This window comes from Montipora foliosa, chromosome 14 (genome assembly GCF_036669935.1).
Source record: "Montipora foliosa isolate CH-2021 chromosome 14, ASM3666993v2, whole genome shotgun sequence".
NCBI lineage: Eukaryota > Metazoa > Cnidaria > Anthozoa > Scleractinia > Acroporidae > Montipora > Montipora foliosa.
The window spans coordinates 9,996,838-10,016,644 of NC_090882.1; the positions used below are offsets into that span (position 1 = coordinate 9,996,838).

Consider the following 19,807-nt stretch of genomic DNA (forward strand, 5'->3'; position numbering starts at 1 on the left):
CTGCAGAATACCCGGCCACTATTGTGTTCTTGAAGCGGAATTCTTTGAAGAAATACACGCCATTCGTGTGCAAATAAGTGTTCGGGTATTCCGCAGTTTAGCCGCTTGCGGTCTGCCTTATAAGCTTTAGAATTAAAGTGCGTTATCCCAGAGTCGATGCATGCTTTCGAAAGGTCTTCTTTCGGAACGCAGTTCGGGCACGGTTAGCAAAGCGTCGCGGGAAAGCAACCACGGTTAGCAAAGCCCCATGGAAACTGAGAGCTGTGTTTGAAAGCAGGAAACTAATTATCAATTTAAAAACTTCTACAGAAGACTTCACAATCAGAGTACATGTATTTTACAAAGCTAAGGGACCTCATCGAGGAAACGTACTCAGCAAACAACAACAAGACGATCGCGCTGCTCAGTCACAGTTTAAGATTTCCTTACACTCTGGTTTTCCTGAATAAACAGCCTAACAGCTGGAAAGACAAGTACATTTTCCAGTGGATTACCCCGTCAGGTCAGTAATGTTTTCGATGTCAGTTGCAAAATAAAATTGACAACAAGTCAACAGACCTCACTTATGAAAGGGACCCGTTTCTGGAAAGTCCCGAAACTTTACGGGCCATTTTCAGGTGTCATAATTCCCTCTGTATCTCAAGAACGCAGAGGATTTGAGAAGTCAATTTTCACAGTCAGTTTGCTTTTTGTTACCTTGAAAACATGTTTAAAGATCGGCTTTCCTGAACAAGCGGTTGGCAGGTTCACAAATGGCTTTTCGGCCCATGATACGTGACATGTTCAGACGGTTCTCCTCCAATCAGAAAACGTATTTGAGTTGGGAGGTATAACAAATCTCATTGACCATTCCTGATAGGGGCTTTTCAGGGGCAATGAAATAATCAATGAAACGACAGAACAGAACAATAACAACTGTAAGAGAATACCAATGGTCCTTATTGGAGTTGAGCCCACAGGCACTTTTTGTTTTGTTTAAAACTACATGCAAAAGAGGCTTATGGGTCAATTCAATACAAAATGACCCCTTAGCCTCGTTCATGTGGCAAAACCGCTGATAACTGCGATAAGGGCTATTGGCCGGAGGCAAACAAGTTGGCTATAAGGCGATACCGGTAATTTAAACCATTGACTACCAGAATCAAATTCAATGAGTGGTCGGAACCGGTCTTGAACACGGGATTTCCAAATCTCAAGGTAAGCGCTCTAACCACTGAGCAGTAGTCTTGGATAAATTCTGCCAGCAGAATTTCGAGAAGAATAAGCGATTTTTGAGCTGAGCATTCTGCTGGCAGAATAAAGCATTTTCGGGCAGAATTTTGGCAGAATAAGGGAAAATTAGCGGCAATAACGATATGCATAACGGTTCTAAGAAAAGTGTAAAACTAAACAAAAAAACAAATGGAAAATACCTTGTGTTTGATTTGATTATTTGACCTAAAGTAATATGAATTATAATATTATTGTATAGCTGTGTATAGTCCTGTAGCGCTGTGTATAGCCCTTTATAGCTGTTTATAGCTCTGTGCCGCTGTGTCTAGCTCTGTATAGCCCTGTATAGCTCTGTATTGCTCTGTATGGCTGTGTATAAATCTGTATAGCTGTGTATAGTTATGTATAGCCGTGTATACCCCAGTATAGCTGGATATAGCCCTGTATACACGTAGCTGTGTATAGCTCTCTATAGCTGTGTATAGCTCTGTATTGCCGTGTATAGCCCTGTATAGCTCTGCAAAGCCCTGTATAGTTGTGTATGGCTCTGTATTGCTGTGTATAGCCCTGTATAGTTCTGTATAGCTCTGCATTGCTCTGTATAGCTATTTATAGCCCTGTGTAGCAGTGTACGGCATTGCATAGCTGTGTATAGTTCTGTGTACAGCTGCAGCTGTGTATAGCTCTGTATAGGCCTGTGTAGCTGTGTATAGCCCAGTATAACCCAGTATAGCTGTGTATAGCCCTGTATAGCTCTATATAGCTCTGTATAGCCCGGTACAGATTTGTATAGTTGTATAGCTGTGTATAGCTCTCTATCGCTGTGTATAGCCTTGTATAGTTGTGTATAGCCGTGTAGAGCATTGTATAGCTCTGTATTGGTCTCTATAGGTATTTATAGCACTGTACCGTTGTTTATAGCTCAGTATAGCTGTGTATAGTTCTGTATAGTTCTGTATAGCTGTATATAGCTCTGTATAAGCCTGTATAGCTGCGTATAGCCCAGTATAGCTGTGCCTGTCTAAAACAATCTGGATGACAAACTTTACCGACAAACTTTACTTACAAAATTATTTTGCTCACAAGTAACAATAAATGTAGTGTGATGCATCAGACAATTTATCATTTCTGATTAGTTAAAATTCACGGGAAAGCCCCTTGATGTCACGCTATAGTGATAATGTGAATATTTAAACACACTTTGATCTAGATGACAAACTTTACTCACAAATTTTACACATAAACTTTACCCACAAACTTTAATTTACTCATAAACCTTTATTCACAAACTAACTTATTAGTATGAATTTATGAGATCATTTTCATGGTGAACCCCCATTCTTTATTTCCGAGAATGTCATGCTATGGTGATTCTTTCCTGTTCCATTTGATTACGCAAATATTCAAACGCACTTTTATTTTTGAAAATTTGAGACTAGCCAGAAGAATTGATTTTTGGTTAATCGAATGATAAAGCAAAACGATGTCATTTGGCGATGTAATCAATTTGTTATATAATAGTTAGATAACTTTAAGCAATTGTGTGAAATCAACTCATGAACATCATGGATCCGTAAACAGAAGCACACTCCATCGCTTGCTAACCGCAAACCGCTTTTAAACCGCTTGAAAACGCAATGTGGTTAGCTGTGATACTTTTACAGTAATATGAGAATCGTAACATTGAAGCCATAAAAATTATTAAATCATATAGTTTTCCAAACATAATAAAATAATATAGTTTCCATAAAAGTATTTCCATAAAATGATTATAATAAAATTGAACTACCAAATGGTAAGTAGTATAGGAGTTGGTCGGTTTTGGGAATATTAAAAAGGAAATGGTCCCGAACCGCCAACTCCTATATACACCAAAAATTCGAAGAACGAGTGTCTTTGAAACATGTAACTTAGCAACAGAAAGTGTTGAATTTCTGACGTCTAGAATTACCTGTGAGTTCCAATAAATTGCCAGGAGGAAATCGGCACTGGGGATGAAGTTTGTTTAATCAGGTTACAGCTGTAGTTTTTTTTTCTGTGTATTTGCAAAATCAATTTTCCTCTGTATTTTCGAAATGTTCCAGAATATTCTATAAACACTACTCTAATTATACCTTAAACACACGTGAAAGGGATATGGGTCACTAACAAAGCGACCAATGGGCATGCTTTTCAGTTAATTATGTTAATTATGGAGTTCGAGATTTCATTTTCATTTTCCTTCGCTTCTTTAATGGCAAGTGTGATTTGTCCGCGAGAAAAGGTTTACTTGTCAGCCTCCCACAAAGTGGTCTGTTCTACGAAGACACACTTTTCTGGTAAGATATCTTAGTACCGACTTAATTTTGCATGCAACTGGATTCGGGGATATATAAAGTAACAACGCACCTGTAGCATCGCACCTCAAATAACTAGATTTGTATTCAGTCAACATTTTCTGACGTCTACCTTGTTGTTGTATAAGATGTGAGTTTCACTCTTGTTTGAGCGATTCATTTCGTTTGTGTACGTGATGCAGTAACTGTTGTTTAACTGTAGTGTGACATAATGGTTGCTTTCAGTTCACGGAAATCCATGGTTTCTCAGGCGTGAAATAAATGATCCTGTGGTAGTTTCCTTGGTTTTAGTCTTGGGCTACAAAATGTCTTGAACGTTTCCTGATCGTTTTTGGGAAGCTTCTGCAAGTACCGGAGCAGAAATTACGTAAAACAAAAGAAACAAAAGACAGAAAACAACAGAAGTCCAAATAAAGACTAATCCCAAGTGACCAAAAACGCAATGCTTTCCGGTACCTGCAGAATGACCCCGTTTTGCCTCGTTAACTCGAATTGAATCGAGATGGTTGTCCAACCTCGTTAGGAGAGAACCCTGGGAACAAGGTTGGATCGTTGTCTTCTCCATACAATTATTCCGCACTTTCTGAAGTTTGCGAAACGAAACGATGAAACTAAGTACTTTGACAGAGTAATTCGCGAAAAGAAAACGATTCGTCTGTTTGTGAAATCGGAAAATCTACAATTTCAATTGTTATATAGCTGAATGTTTCTCCCAACAGCGCGCGCTCTTATTGGTTACTTCGAGCTCACATGACATCTAACAATAAAACTATTTCTCGTCAAAAGTCTCTGAGTGGCCAACAGTGCAGTGCAGTCAGAGACTAACAGTGCTCTGGAATAATCAATTTCCGGAACTTCAAGATTTTAGGAGTTCCGGTTACACCGAAAAGTTAAATAAGGCGATCATTAGACCTCAAGCATTTACAACAGCAGTGACAAATCTTCCTGTTTACAAGTTTAAGAAGTGGGAGATTTTTGCGCCACATTCGTAAATTACAAGCTACAGTATTTTTTTTTTGACACTCGGTAGTTTACGCATGAGCAGTTTGATAGATCAATAAGGCAATCAACACAGTTGTGAAAATTGATTATACCAGAGCTCCGTGTCTTGGCGCTGACTAAAAGACACGTGGGCTCTAGGGAAGCGTGCATAGAAAGACTGGCTTGCGAGGATGCGCAGTATCTCGTGGAATCTCTGCGGGATGACTGGTAGAATAACATGTACAAAGCTACACGCTTTATTTAAACACGGTGAAACCTTCAGTAAGAATACTATAGCTATAGTACAATAACATTCAGTACCAACTTTGGTAATAAAAATACTGTTTTACAAGGTTGCCGTGTGGGAGCCTAACCCTCATTTTCATAAAATCGATTTATTTCTCTTTTAAAATATCTAACTGATTTGATCGTACGTAAATTGTTGGTTAAGCTGTTCCATTGTGAGACCGCACTGTAGCTAAAACCTTTTTTTGAGATAGTTGGTATTTGGTTTGGGCACATTAAGCTTCATTTCTAAATTCCTGCATGGACATTATATTTTGTGGTGCGAATTGAAAACAGGTCCTGTAGATAATCCGGAACAAGACCATTTAATATTTTAAACATTAGGGTGGCTTTAAGCTTTTTCCGATGCTTAGCGAGATTGTCCTGACGGAGTGAGGCAAGAAGATGGTTAGCACTCACGTCGTAACTACTCTTGGTGATGCCGGTGCAATGCTCTACCAACTGAACTATGAAGCCATACAGTTGGCTGGATTGTGCGGTCTAGATGTCTGACATGAAATTCTATGCGATACTTATTTCAACAGATTTCACCTTGATGAAATGATATATGAAATGGATCATATATGAACTGCGGATATGAAATCAAGCGAAGCTATGATCTTTGCAGTTATGAACGCAATTTTTGCAATTGCGTAGAGAAGCCTGAAAAATTCAGGACTTCAACGGGGTTAATTTCATCATTGATTCATTCCTCACGGGAACATTAGAACCCACAAATGACCAGCTCCCAACGTCAGTGGCTTCATAGCTTAGTTGGTTAGAGCGTCGCACCGGCATCGCGAGGTCACGGGTTTAAACACCGTTGAAGTCCTGAATTTTTCAGGCTTCTCTACGCAATTGCAAAAATTGCGTTCATAACTGCGAAGATTCGGCATAGCTTCACTAGATGTCGCTTTTTGAGATCAGCTAGAAAAACCGCTTTACAGTTCTCATATATATATATATATATATATATATATATATATATATATATATATATATATATATATATATATATAGTTACCTGGAAGTCTGTATTACAGTTAAATCCCGAAATTTGAGTTGCCCGTCGGGCACGTGGAAGTTAGAATCCGTTAGCCTGATCGCAAAATCTGCTAACCCCGGGCTATCAGACACGACTTTCTTAGCAAGCTGTCGACAATCCATGTTTGAATGCAATTTCTTTTAAGTCCTGTGTCTATTTTATGAGCATGAGAGCAGGTGAATCTGCAAGATTGCAAGATTGAGTTTGGCATACCATGTGCTTCGTCAAGTGACTTCAGTAGCCGCTATTTGCAGAATCGAACAGTTTCCCAAGTTTGCCGAGAACGGCAAAGAAATGTACTAAATTATAAAACGCATGCAAATGCGAGGAGTGCAGAACCTTTGTTTTTGCTGCAAGTACATTTTGAAACACATCGCTGAGCAGGAAATAGGCACGTCGCAAGATTGTTCCTGAAAATCGAAATACAGTACCCTGTAGTTGCCTTTTATCCTCACAGACTGACGTCGTTTCATAGTAATCGCATCTATTGAGGCTTTAAGCTCAAAAAGATCCTTTGGGTGAAAATAAGCGGAATATATTCGGGTATTTATTCAGTCAATTAACAATTATTAGCCGAGGTTGAGCAAAATATCGTGATGGTCGGTGGCGAGCCGAAGCCGAAAACAGAGGAAAATAATTGATCTGCGAGACACTGACAAATCACGATATTTTGGGATAACCGAGTACAGTAATTGTTTTATCATTCGATGACTGAGTTTGTTTTTCACAATTCCCAACAATTAAATCACTTCTGAAAGCTTAGTAACGCGAACTGCCATTTTCACACAGAGGGTGGTTTCAGTTACGCATGAGCAGAATATTATTTGCAGCAAGGCAGTTATTTTCAGGTGATGCGGTGGGCTCTCGGCCAATGAAAAGGAAGGAAAAATACATCGAATGATAATCGATTTCTTTCGATTCCGTAAGTAAATCGTCAACGCTAATTTTGCACCCTTGTTGATGAATTTAATGCCGTTTAAGAGCGATTTCACCTTAATGGAGATAAATTTATATTTCCAAAAAGCTTTCTTCTATACTACGAAAATTACCGAACTGTGGAATGGGCTCAAATTTTTATATCGTCGCCACACCCACTTTTTGTTGCTGCCCCGCCCATTTTCATCGAAGAATTCAGTTGGTACTTAAAGTAACAAACTGAGCCTTACCCGGGTGGCAGACCGTAGTTTTGTCAACCGCAAAATTTCTTTATTCCCCTGGGTCCTGCATTGTCTCAGTCAGGTCCAATCACAGTCACACGTCCTTCGTGTTGACAAACTTCAAAAACACATTAGCGGAGCGAAAGCGTTGAAAGATGCGAGAATGAAAGTCGTAGAAAACAAACTTTTGCGCATTCATGCCGCTTTTATTAGTTAATAGCACTTGTACGTAGTAGGCTGTTCGCAATCGTAACTGTCTTTATCAAGCCGTCAAGGAATTAAGATTAATTATGCAAATAAAATTTTTATTCCCCTGTGGTTTCCTGACACGACTGTTTCACTCAGATGCTAATAATTAAGTTTCACTGGCTTCAGTAAGTCCAGCCACAAAATATTCGAAGCACAGTATCCTACGAGAACAAAATTTATTTTTATGTCAATTCCTTGAAAGCCCGAGTCAATGCAGGCCCCAGGGGAATAAAAAAATTTGCGGTTGACAAACTATGGGAACAAATTTTATTTGCATAATTTAAAATATTAATTCCTTGACGGCTTGATAAAGACAGTTACGATTGCGAACAGCCTACTACGTACAAGTTCTATTTAACTAATAGAAGCGGCATGAATGCGCAAAAGTTTGTTTACTACGGCTTTCATACTTGCATCTTTCAACGCTTTCGCTCCGCGAATGTGATTTTGAAGTTTGTCAACACGAAGGAGGTGTGACTGGGATAATGCAGCCATGTCGGGACCCAGGGAAATTTTGCGGTTGACAAAACTACGGTCTGCCACCCCGGTAAGGCTCAGTTTGAATTATTCGACGAAAATGGGCGGGGCAGCAACAAAAAGTGGGTGTGGCGACGATATAAAAATTTGAGCCCATTCCACAGTTCGGTGATTTTCGTAGTATTTCGTGATGCTAAAGATCTTCCTTCTTTGTTTTTCAAGCTGCAGAATATTCGTAAAACACTCGAAACACTCCGCACGGCAACATTTCGTAACAAGTTCTTTAAGTTGAAATTACAGAAATTTGCCATCCCGACTGAAGTCTCTTCCAACATGTCGAAACTATTAATTTCCTCTCGTATACCGATGATTAATAACTGGAGTCCTCATATTAATTGCACATGCATGACCTGTCGCGATCTGACGTGGGCAACGCGAGAGCGAGGGACTAATCCCCCGAGGGTATGCAATACACGCGCGCTTGCTCGCATTTTCTTGGGTTCTCTGTCCAGTCGGCAAACTCATAGGCAATAGCTTTTAACTTCTGAAACACTTGAGTGGCTCAATGATTTCTCCCTAACTTATTTTGAAGACTGAAAAAGTATTGGCTGGACTGTCGAATTATTGGGTCTTTGCCTGCATTGAAACTTTGTTAAGTTTCATTCAAATTTCTCCAAACCAAAGTAGCCGGGTCAAAATATTAATTAAGGAATGACCTGTTGGTTACTAAAATGAGATCATTTTGGGTATGTCTACACTATACCGGATATTTCTTTCACCGAAAGGAAAATCATATCGGATAGGGCTTTTAATTGTTTACGCATAGTAACGTTTTCGGCGCAGTTTCTGCGAAAGAATGACTCTGCACCGCTTCAACTTAAAATCAATTTTTATGTATAGGATAGGCTTCTGTGCAACTTTTAAACTTGTTTTGTAAGCCAGGAAAAAGTCGTCGTCACAGAGCGAGTAATGGAACTCTTTCCCTCTGTATCTTTAAAAACCCGTTTCAGTCATCAAAGCTTTGAAAATTATTTCCTTGTTCTCTTCTTGAGAACATGTTTAAGGGTATCTTTTCAGAATGAGCAAACCATGCTTTCTTTTCCCGACAGAGGTGAATGAAATGAAATCCGCTTATTATATTTATTCATTTATTTTTGTTTTAGGTCCTTTTCGCTATTGTGGCATTGCTTTATTATCACTGATTCGTGATGTCCTTGCACCCTTATCGTGATGAGGAGTTAAATCATTTCAAGTGTTTGTGTCTGGTTTTAAATGAATTCCCAAAGGCTTTACGTCAGACTTTTAAGGCGATGTGGGACACCACCATTGGGCGTCGCCCTGGCTACCAGCTTTGGGATGACTCCACTGCTGTGAGAAATCTCTTTGTCTCTACAGAGGGAGGGACAACTAAAGTTCCTACACACCAGTCGTACAATGAATGGGATTGTACCGCCTTCTTCCAGGCTACCATCTTTGCAAAGTCCTTCAGTATTCATTCCAAAACACTCAATGACTTGTATGTGAAGCCCCGAACTGTTCCTTATGGAAGTTTCCATGGATCTGTGTTGAGCCCAGTAGGAGATAATGCCGAGACCTTTGCACTGGCTATTGATCAGCTTCGGCGTTTGAGGAATGCAGTTTGTCATTCTTCTCGCTTGGAGATGGACAAAGCAACATTTGACCAGAACATTAAGTACGCTAAAGAAGCGTTCAAAGCTCTAGGAATTCCAACTGCATCGATTGATGTTATTGGAAGTTTGACTGCATCTGACTTTCCGACAGCAGAAGTCCGTAAGTTAGAACAACAGGTAAGGGAAGAGAAGCAAGCATACATAAAATGTTTAGAGAGCAGAAATGCAGATATGAAAAAGATTGAGGAGTCCTTAGCGTCCATAAAAAAGGAGAGCCTCACTGCCAACAAAGAGGTCGCGGAGGGCTTGAGGATGCAACAGGAACATATGAGTGCGTTAGGGAAGGAGATCCATGAGCTAAAAAAGAAGGAAGAGGAACGATATAAAGAAGCAGAAAAAACAGGTAAAACACTAGGAGAACTGTTTTCAAGACTCTTTTTAAAAACAGCAGCAGATAGCAATAGGCATGACAAACAACGCACTGTTTGTCTGTTAAAATTTGACAAAAAGACAGACAGATCTTCCATGTATCTTGCGTGGTTAAAAGAAAAACAAACAGCACAAGTCACATAAAAATAAACGAAACTGTTACAGTACCGCTTGAAACTATTTGTGCATTTGCGGCGGTTCTTCCGAGGTCAAAATGTGGATTCGATCTCCAGTTTGACCGAGATAAAACCTCGTTTACGGAAAACGAAAGCCGAGGTTTTACCTAGGTTTTTTCCGGTTAATTTACTCTGCAGATGAGAGATAACGCGGTGAGGCTTTTGTTGGCATTGTTTTCCACTATAAAAGGCAGGCTTAAGTTTTTGAAATTGTCGCAACTGTGACATTATAAAAGTGCGCGTTTGGAAATTGATAGGGTCGAAAAGTGAAGCCAACATACAGTTTCTCAAGTCGGGAGTTTTAAATCATTTCCTTCGTTTCAAGAAAACTTTCTTCTTATAAGTGTTGTAATTAAATAGTTTCTTTGTTTCGAGCGGTACAGTAGTTATTAAATTTGCTCTTACAGCTAACCTAATCAAAGCCAAAGGTCAATTTCTGAGATGACGTCACAAACAAATTTCTTTCTTTATTGCATATGTAGTCTACTAATTATGTTTATTATAACTAGATAATTGATGTTGTGACGAGGAGTTTCTGAAGTGACGTCATCTTAGGAACGTGGCCAATATTTGCACAAGATCTGTCTTCATTTAAATGACTGCAACTTAAGTTTTCTACTTCTACAATGCACTGAAAAACGGGAAATATGCCTGCTGTATAACATTTTCGGTTATGTGCACAAAGTTGAAGATGATATTTGTTTTTACTTCTTGATATCTTCTCTCTCTCAACGAGAAAAAGGATATTTAAAAAAAGTAAGCAACGTCTACTTTGTGTTTTACTTTTGCATTACAAAGACATCAAGTCAACAGTCCCAGGATCTGTTCTTCCTTCAATGATTCCAAACTTCACTGGCCGACAGATTGAATGCCAAGAGATCGTGGATCTAGCGAGTTCCGAACATACCCGAATCGTGACGATCTGGGGCTCACCCGGATTCGGAAAGACATCGGTTGCTATAGCGGTGGGGCACCAACTGCAGTCTCGACGCTTTCCTGTTTGTTTCCTTTCATTACGAGGACTTCAGACAAAGGCAGATCTGACATCAAAGCTTTTCAGCCTCGTAAGGCAAGCCATCCCGAGTCAGATATCAGAATCTCAGCCTCTGTCCTTTGAAGATGAGCTAATTGAGACCCTCAGCAACATTTCAGATTCCTGCGTATTTATTCTTGATAATGTAGATGATCTGCTAGAGAGTGGCTTTCCAAATGTAAAAGAAGACGTCCTGCAACTATTTGAAGAAATTCTCACGCGAAATAAGAAGATAACTCTGGTGGTGACGACACGAGAATCATTTGAATTTATCAACTTGAATTTCCAAGGGCACAAATCAATAAGAATAAGGTCACTGGATGACACCTCATCTCGTACGTTAGTTCATGAATTGGTGCCAAATGCGACTCCCGATGACTGCGCACAAATTGCCCAAATATGTGGTTGTGTGCCTCTTGCAATGAGGTTAATGTGCTCTCTAGTTTCTGAAGATGATGTTCAACCAAGCCAGTGTTTGATTGAGTTCACTGAGTCCACAACAGAAAGTATCGTCGACATCTTGGACAATACAGATTATCCAGCTAATCAAAGATTGCAGTTCTTATATGAAAAGTCCTTCCACAGACTTTCCCCCGAACAAAAAGAAGCATTTGTGTCTTTGTCTGTTCTTCCGGGATGTTTCACCACGACTCTCGCAGCAGCTGTATGGAATGTTAGAAAGTGCAAGGCCATCTCAATGTTGAAATTACTCCAAAGAAAATCCTTTCTCGATTCAGACTCCCAGCCTGGAACATTCATAATGCATAAGCTTCTTCAGTCATTTGCTAAAGAAACAGGAGATCAGCGAATGGAAAAAATAGTAGCAAATGCAAAGTGCCGTTTCCATGAGCATTACATTTCTCGTTTTGACAAATTGAATGATAAGTTTCTGAATGGTCATTCCATGGATGCATTCGTTGCATTCTATGAGGAAAAACAGATTTTTATAGAAGGTCTAGTAGACGGTTGCACAGATCCCAGGATAGCCGAGAATGTTTTTAAAGTTTTGATAAAAGCAGAAATGTTTCTTGACACGTTGTTTTGGTGTTCTATTGAATCTGACAATTTTTATACTATCTACGATTCGGCCGTAAAGGCAGCCAATGCTCTAGGATATACACATTACCAGAGGCGTTTACTAGCTTCTAAAGCATTTGGTGAAATGACCTGGGGAGCAGGAGGAAGTACAATGCAACTTCTCAAGAAGGCATATGAAATCCAGTCAAAATCTTGTTCAGTTTCTGATGATGAAAGGAGTAAATACTTGTGTTACTTTGGCATCTGTCAGCTTGTTAACGGCGAGGTTGAGAGCGGGATACAGTGCCTGCAAGAGGCTCTTTCTTTAATGCGTGAAAGTGGAGAGCAGAAAATTCTAAGGCTCGTTGTTAACCAAGTCATGGCGGTCTACTATCAGTTCTTGAACGACTCATCTACCTCTACTTACTACTATGAAAACGCACGCAAAGAATGCAATTCCGCCGCAGACGAGCAACTGATTGTCATTCCACCTCTGGGACGCAAAGGTAAAAAACCAAACAAGGGCAAAGAGGTTCAAACAAATACTTTTGACTCGGGAAATTATTGGCCATTGCAATTCCTAGTTATATTTCACATCAGGAAAGCAGCAAAGAACTTCTTTGACACTGACACCCAGCAATTTGTAATTAACTCTGCCCTTCGAATGTTAAATGATCTCCAGATAAATTCCCAAACCCCTTTTTATTTGTTTCATTTTTGCGGTAATGTTATGGTACTTCTGGGGTCAACATTCACAGGAGAGGGAATTGTTGGATCAGGTTTCGAAGAATCAGTCGCACGTCACCAAGCAACACTCGAGCAATTCAAACATAGCTCTTCAGGCCCAGAGGAGAACGTTGATTTAACCATGACCCGTCGTTCTCAAGAATGCAATCACCCTCTTGCAAAGATCTACCAAGACTTCGGTGAATTGCACCACCACAAGAAGAACTACTCAAAGGCTCTTCATTTCAAAACGTGCGCTCTTGATATCCTATTGAGAACACATAAACAAAACGTAAATGCATCCTTAGCCCATAGCTACCATTCACTCGGGGTGACACAGCATTCGTTAGGTGATTTTACCTCTGCTGTGCAGTCAAAGCAGCGGGCATTAGATGTGCGAAGAAAATTGTTCGGAGAAGATCATGCAAGCACAGCTAAGAGTTACCATTCACTCGGGGTAACGCAGCATTCGTTAGGTGATTTTACCTCTGCTCTGCAGTCAAAGCAGCGGGCATTAGATGTGCGAAGAAAATTGTTCGGAGAAGATCATGCAAGCACAGCTAAGAGTTACCGTTCACTCGGGGTAACGAAGCTATTGTTAGGTGATTTTACCTCTGCTCTGTAAAAAGCTTTAAAATATAAAGCAATGTATGGCGTTCTTTTCCAAATTCAAGCTTAATTATCTCTGAAAAAATGCGTGGTTACCCCCAATTTTCTTTTTGGATACCAAGAGCACTTGCTAAGTCCGATAGGAAATCCGAGTATATATCTCGAGATGCGCAGAACGTATGCGCAATAACAATAGTAGGCACCGTCCTAAAACGCTTCGACGGTAGCATTTATCGAAATCTGAGGGAATTGTCGGTTGTTTAATTTATATGTTAACGAACAGGACTTTGAATCGCCTTGGCTTTGGGATGTTAACCGTATTTTGATCGCATTTGTTGATTAGTTCCAGGCCGACAGATACTTTATCCGGTCAAATATTGTTTGGAATTGGTGGAAAAGTAATCTGTTCGAAGGCAAGATCCATAAGAGTGAGCCTGAACCAAGGAACGGCAAATTATGAAAATACTTTATTCATCTGGGGAAATACTCAAATCAGCTGCACGGAGTTTGCTTACGATAAACGAGCATGCAATTGCAAATGTTTGCTGATATTTTTGCTTCCGTTTACAAATTAGCTTTTACGCTTAAACATTACCGGTTAATACGAAATTTGAAGGCTATAAATGTAAATATTTTAGATCTATTAAACTTCCGAGTCTACGGAACTGGCGCTGTCACGCAACGTGTCAACAAATCGTAGTTTGTACACTATGATATATATCGATGAAAAACGTGGATTCTAGCAATAGACAGAGGCTGAAAGTCAGCTAGTGAAATTATATATTAAAGTGACGGCGTCGAACGCACTCTCATAATCTTTGATTACTACGTACTAGTTGTAAATGTAGGCTGTCTCCCACATGAAGCGGTTTATAAAAAAATTCTACACTCTGTGGAAATTCAATGCATACCAATTAGGAATACAGAACAGAATACAGAATACAGAACTTTATTTTACGTGGCACTCCACTTAGCTAAAAGCTACTTTACAGGAAGCCCACAAATAAACAGATAAATTACAAAACAAAAGGGAAGATAGAATTTAGCTAACAATCCAAGAATTTAAGAATCTAAAATTTTTAAGAAATCTAATTATTTATTGGTACATGAATAATTACAAATTAAAAATTACAATTTTAAAAACTACGTAACTACAATAATAACAATTTTAGAAAGCTACGTGACGAATACTTCTTAAGAATTCCCTTATGCCGGCCATGGCACGAATCAAATCCGGCAGCGCATTCCATGTTTTTGCCGCAAAGTACCGAAAAGACCTGAGACCATGCTTGGTGCTTCTTACTTTGGGTAATGAGAGCATGTTCGTGCCCCATAAGTTATATTTTGTATCCTTTACCTTAAGTAGGTTCGCAATGGGGATCGGTGCCTTCTCCTGGAAGCAACTATTTATTGTGATTAACATGTCCTGGATACGACGTCCCTCTAGTGTGCTATGCAAACCAATCCAATTTAGCAATCTATCGTAAGATCCTTTCTTGTCCTTATATACAAATCTAAGCGCACGTTTATTTACTCTCTCTAGTTTCTTGGTGTTCCTGGCTCCACAATGGTGCCATATCTGGCTACAATAATCAAAATGCGGTAAGATAAAAGCACGATATAGTGCTTCCTTGGTTTTACAAGGGAGAACATTCTTAAGCCTATTTAAGGCATTTACTTGTCCTCCTGCCTTTCGACAGATAGAGCGATATGAGAGTCGAATTTCAACTTATTATCTAATGTTACGCTTGGTAGCTGTAACTCGGTGGAAACAGGTATGGATTTTTCTTCGCATTTTATATCGAAATCGAGAGCCGTGTTTCCCAGCACCAGAGCTTGATATTTATCCGGATTTGCTATCATGCCGTTTTGTTAAAACCACTGTATGGTGTTAGTCAGGTCTAGATTTATACCGTCTTCCACGGGTTGGGGATCCTGGTGATGGAGTTTAATGTCATCTGCGTAGCTTATCAGCCTACAATCTCTAATAGCAAATGTAAGATAATTCATGAAAATATTAAACAATAGTGGTCCAAGTAAGGATCCCTGTGGCACTCCTGCCGACACACCCATCCAGGTGGAGAAAGTATGGCCCAACTTAACTCGTTGATATCGGCATGATAAGTAACTTCGTAAGAGTGCCACTGAATTGTCGCTCATGCCATAAAACTTTAACTTCTCGAGAAGCAGCTCATGTGGAAGGCAGCCTTGTTAAGATCGATCGCTACCGCTCCGATGACCTTGCGCTTGTCAAGTTCCGCTCTCCAGTCTTCCGTTAAAGTTAAAAGTGCCACGGGGCACCCATGAAATTTTCTATATGCAAACATCCTGCGACTTGTATTTTGTGCTTTTGTAGCTTCTAAAAGTTTGCCTTCGAAATAGTTCAGTTGTAAATTTTCTTATAGCTAGTGTCCTCTTTGCGAAATCTTAAAAAATCTGCACTATGCACTCTTTTGAAAATCAGCCGAATCTCTCATTCTAGGCCTCTCTCCAAGCGTTTTTTGTTTTTTTGTTTTTTTGGCGTAATAAAATTCTTTAGTGAAATGAAAGATAATCACAGTCTTTTGCAACTGTAGTTGAAACGCAACCAGGCGTAGGAGACCCCAACACACAATCCCAGGCCCCATAAAACAGCAGCAGTTCTTGGTCACATTTAACACTTTTTACCCTCCTTAAGTCACGAGCATTGCGATCAAAAAAATGGAATTAAATTCTTAATCCAAGCATTGGGTTTTACTCCTTTCTCAACTTGTCAAATATCTACTAGCAAAAGTATTCAAGAATCGCCGGTGGCCTTAACCTCTTCCTCGGAGTTAATGGTGTTCACGTTTGACGATGTCAATTCTGACAAGGTACTCAATGTTAAAAACACGAATCTCGTGGAAATAGTATAAACTCTAAAACGCTGTCACATTTTTGGAATGAAAGGAGTTGCATTATTCAGATTATTGATGACAGCAAGGCCTTATACAATCTCGACCCCAGAGCTCTTCTCTTGACTGAGGGAGAAAAGAGCTCTGGGGAACCCTGAAACAAACTGTCTTCTCATTGGTTTTCTTGAAGAACAATGAAAAGCGTTTCTAATTGGTGCATTCATGTTAGAACGAGGAGTAAGCAGGTGCCGTAGGGTTCAAATAGCCAATTTTTGGCAACAAGAAAGCTACGGCGCATGTTCTCCTAGACGGAGTTTCCCATGTGACGAGAATGGGCCTTATAGAGTTCATTTTGGAGGGTTCTTTGCATTAAAACAATGGATATCTAGTTCATTGTTTTTATGCAGAGTGACCCCCTAAACGTAGTGCATTATGGGATGGGTTCTCAACGTTATCTTTCATGTGATGGTGTCAATTTATCGATTGGTTCAAATTTGAAACTTGCCCCAGTTCCCTTCGCAATTCCGGAATGGCCCATGCGGTTCATTTCGTATGTCATTTCATCGCTGCTTTCTTGTATCTCTCGGGTCCTCGAGGGTAAATAGCTTGCATAGAAAGGGAGCAGACTTAACATAACTTTTATCTCCCTTCTTGATCTTAGCTTCCTTCCACTCAATGGGAATTTTCCTCGCTAAGAGGATACTGTAAATGACCTAAGAAAAGCCCGGGGTGTTTATTAAATGACTATGTTTGTGTGTAGGGGGGGCGTTGAATAGATATGAGGCGTTTACTAGAGAGGGCCGTTTATTTCAAGTTAACTGTGACAACTAGAAAATCCAAATAAAAGTTCATAGTTCCATATCAAAAAAAATAAAATAAATAAATAAATAGCGAATTTGAGAAAAGATTAAAGTGTTCATAGAATTCGTATTTCGCCATGCCTAACATAGGGAATAGCTGGGCTTTTTAATCTTTTAAGAAACCGAATTATTGGTACGAAGATTGACATTATGACGGACAATTATATAGGCAGAAGTCGTAGTCGATTATATGCAAACAATTAATAAAGTGGAACCCCGTTAATAAGATCACCTTTTGGAAATGGAAAATTGGTCGTATAAACACGGGGTGGTCGTGTAATGAGGCAGGGTCACATCATGATACAACACGCTTTAAACATGTACTACACTTGATTACCTTTAATTTCGTTATAAATCAACCTTTTCACAGTTATTTTTTCAACCTTACAAACGCAGTTCATTGCAACTGAACAAAACGGAGTGCATGTAATGCGAAAAAACAATGACGTCGTTCAGTTCCTATCTGACTGGATGAATTTCAGCTTTGGCTGGATTATTTTTCCACAGCACGCAATGCCTGTAGGGTGAACGTGGGCCTTTACGCAAATCACTTTGTACACAAGCGAGATGCGAGATGTCAGCGGTTTTTATGTTGCTCTCTGTCTCTCGAAAATTCAGAACATCTTGCAAGTTAAATGACGCTTCCGTAAATGAAGTTATTTCCGGCATGACATTTGCCAGAGGTGAACATTGATTTCACCCTCACTAACTCCTCTATCACCAGTATCATTAGCCTGCGAACAGGCTCCCAGCGAGGGCGGAAAAAATTGGGCGAGTGAAACGTGAATCCGCGAGCGAAGCGAGTGGGAGTCGGAGCGTGAATCCGCGAGCGAAGCGAGTGGGACTCATCACCAGACCGCTCTTGGCTCGTCCCTCTCGCCCTAGACTAAACTCGGCTAACTCTCCCTAAACCCAACCGGGAGCATTTCCGCAGGCTACAGTATCATTTGTTTCCTCTCCTCCTTCATGTGCTACTCCTCAAAAGAACGTATCCTCCCAGTTGAGTGGAAGTTCGAGAATAACTGGTGGATCAAATGAATTGCCATCTACAGTTTTTTTCCATTGAAACTGCAGTCAGTTTAACCAGTCGTATTAACGGGGTAATTTTGTAAAGAAAATAAGGACTGAGGCCTCCAAAAGGTGGTCCGTGGTCGTAATAACGGGGTGGTCGGATTAACGGGGTTTTCAGATAAGAGAATGAGTGGGCTTTTGTTCGGGCCATAAAAAAGTGGTCGTAATAAAGGGGTGGTCGTATTAACCGGGTGGTTGTGAGGCTGGGTTGCAATGTGCATGCTTTATACACCTTATTCCAAAATGGCCACCATTTTGGCTCATCCTCGGTGTAAAAACCTGTAAAACTTACGGATGACGTAACACAAAGAAAACAAAAGAGCAAAAAAACATCAAAGAATAACCTAACCCTACAAGGAGCAAACAAAACAAAGAAAACGTTTCGCAGGTTTTTACACCGAGGTAAAACCCCCATTTTAGTATTCTTTTGTTTGATTACAAATTGACCCTTTTAGTCTCGTTCAAAGGTAAATATTCTTTTGAATTTTACGTTTGAAAGCGAGGCCAAAAGGGCCAATTTTCAAGGAAACAAACGAATACTAAAATGGGGGCCATTTTGGAATAAGGTGTATGTTGCTATACGCAACTCACTGGGTCATAGGATGCTGATCTGTTATCTCTTCTTGTAAAGAGCAACATCGAATTAGAGACGTCACTACTGGCTGTTCCCTCGAGGCTTAAAAATTAATATTGGGGACAATGTTCTTTTTGATGGGGTAAAACCAGGAGCTCATGGGTAGAGGCTTGCCTCTTCCATAAAAGCCCTATGAGTCAACCTGTGCTCGTATCTTTCTATTTTTAGAACGCCACGAGTTCTTCGGCTCTGCACACACTGTTTAGAATGGCCAGTCAGAATATAGTTACGTTATTGTGGAACAAAGACAAAAATAGCAAAAGCAATGTATGCAAATTGTGCAAATTGATGTAAATTGTTGTAAATGTGAGTTTCCTGCTGAAGGATTAGTTTTAAAAATAGAAAGATAAGCGCAAAGGTTGACTCAAGGATATAATGCATAGTGAGGCTCCTAGTCATGGGCTCCTGGTAACACATTTTAAGAACAAAGTGGATTGAGTATTCTCTATTATGAATTCAAAAGATCACGAGAATTACAGCTTCTAACCTTGAACACATGTGCACCCACCTTCTTTATGAATAGCCGATGTCACGTAATTTCTTCAATAGAGCTTGCTTTCGATAGCAAATGAAACGTGCTGTAAACAAGAACGACGGAAGCCACCCCCGTGAGTTGCTGAGTACTGTAGGCCCCAATGAGCCACACGAACGACTTATTTTAGGGCTGAGCCTGAACTTTCATGTTCTTCTTCTTTGTTGTTGTTGTTGTTGTTGTTGTTGTTTTTGCTATTTGAGCCTGAAAGCATTCTTAGCATTTTCTTAAACTACTTAAGCTAGGAGCCTAATAAGCTCCAGGCCCTCGAGTATAAACAAAGTTTTCAGTTTTCAGTTTTCAGTTTTCAGTGTGGCATACTAAATTCGACTATAACTAAACGAAGTTGTTCTTCGGAGTAGCATGCAATAAAAACACCACATTGTTAATGTTAAAAGACTTCACTAAGTATTCGAGTAAATTTTCTTGTGTAGACTACCGCAGTTTACATTTCTTTTACCGTTATTTATACTA

At 39.8% G+C, this 19,807-nt stretch overlaps 1 protein-coding gene across 2 annotated transcripts; it reads left to right on the forward strand.

Moving 5' to 3' along the window:
- The first annotated feature begins 365 nt into the window (after nucleotides 1-365).
- Nucleotides 366-14,970, forward strand: LOC137984902 (uncharacterized). Of its 2 annotated transcripts, none has more exons than XM_068832240.1 (3): nucleotides 366-502; nucleotides 8,906-9,776; nucleotides 10,777-14,970. In XM_068832240.1, the coding sequence occupies exons 2-3, from the start codon at nucleotides 8,951-8,953 to the stop codon at nucleotides 13,377-13,379; spliced, it is 3,429 nt and encodes a 1,142-aa protein (XP_068688341.1). In that variant the 5' UTR covers nucleotides 366-502; nucleotides 8,906-8,950; the 3' UTR covers nucleotides 13,380-14,970. The 2 variants fall into 2 exon arrangements, with proteins under 2 accessions (XP_068688341.1, XP_068688340.1); XM_068832239.1 differs by lacking the exon at nucleotides 366-502 and adding an exon at nucleotides 3,420-3,530.
- Nucleotides 14,971-19,807: the final 4,837 nt, after the last annotated feature.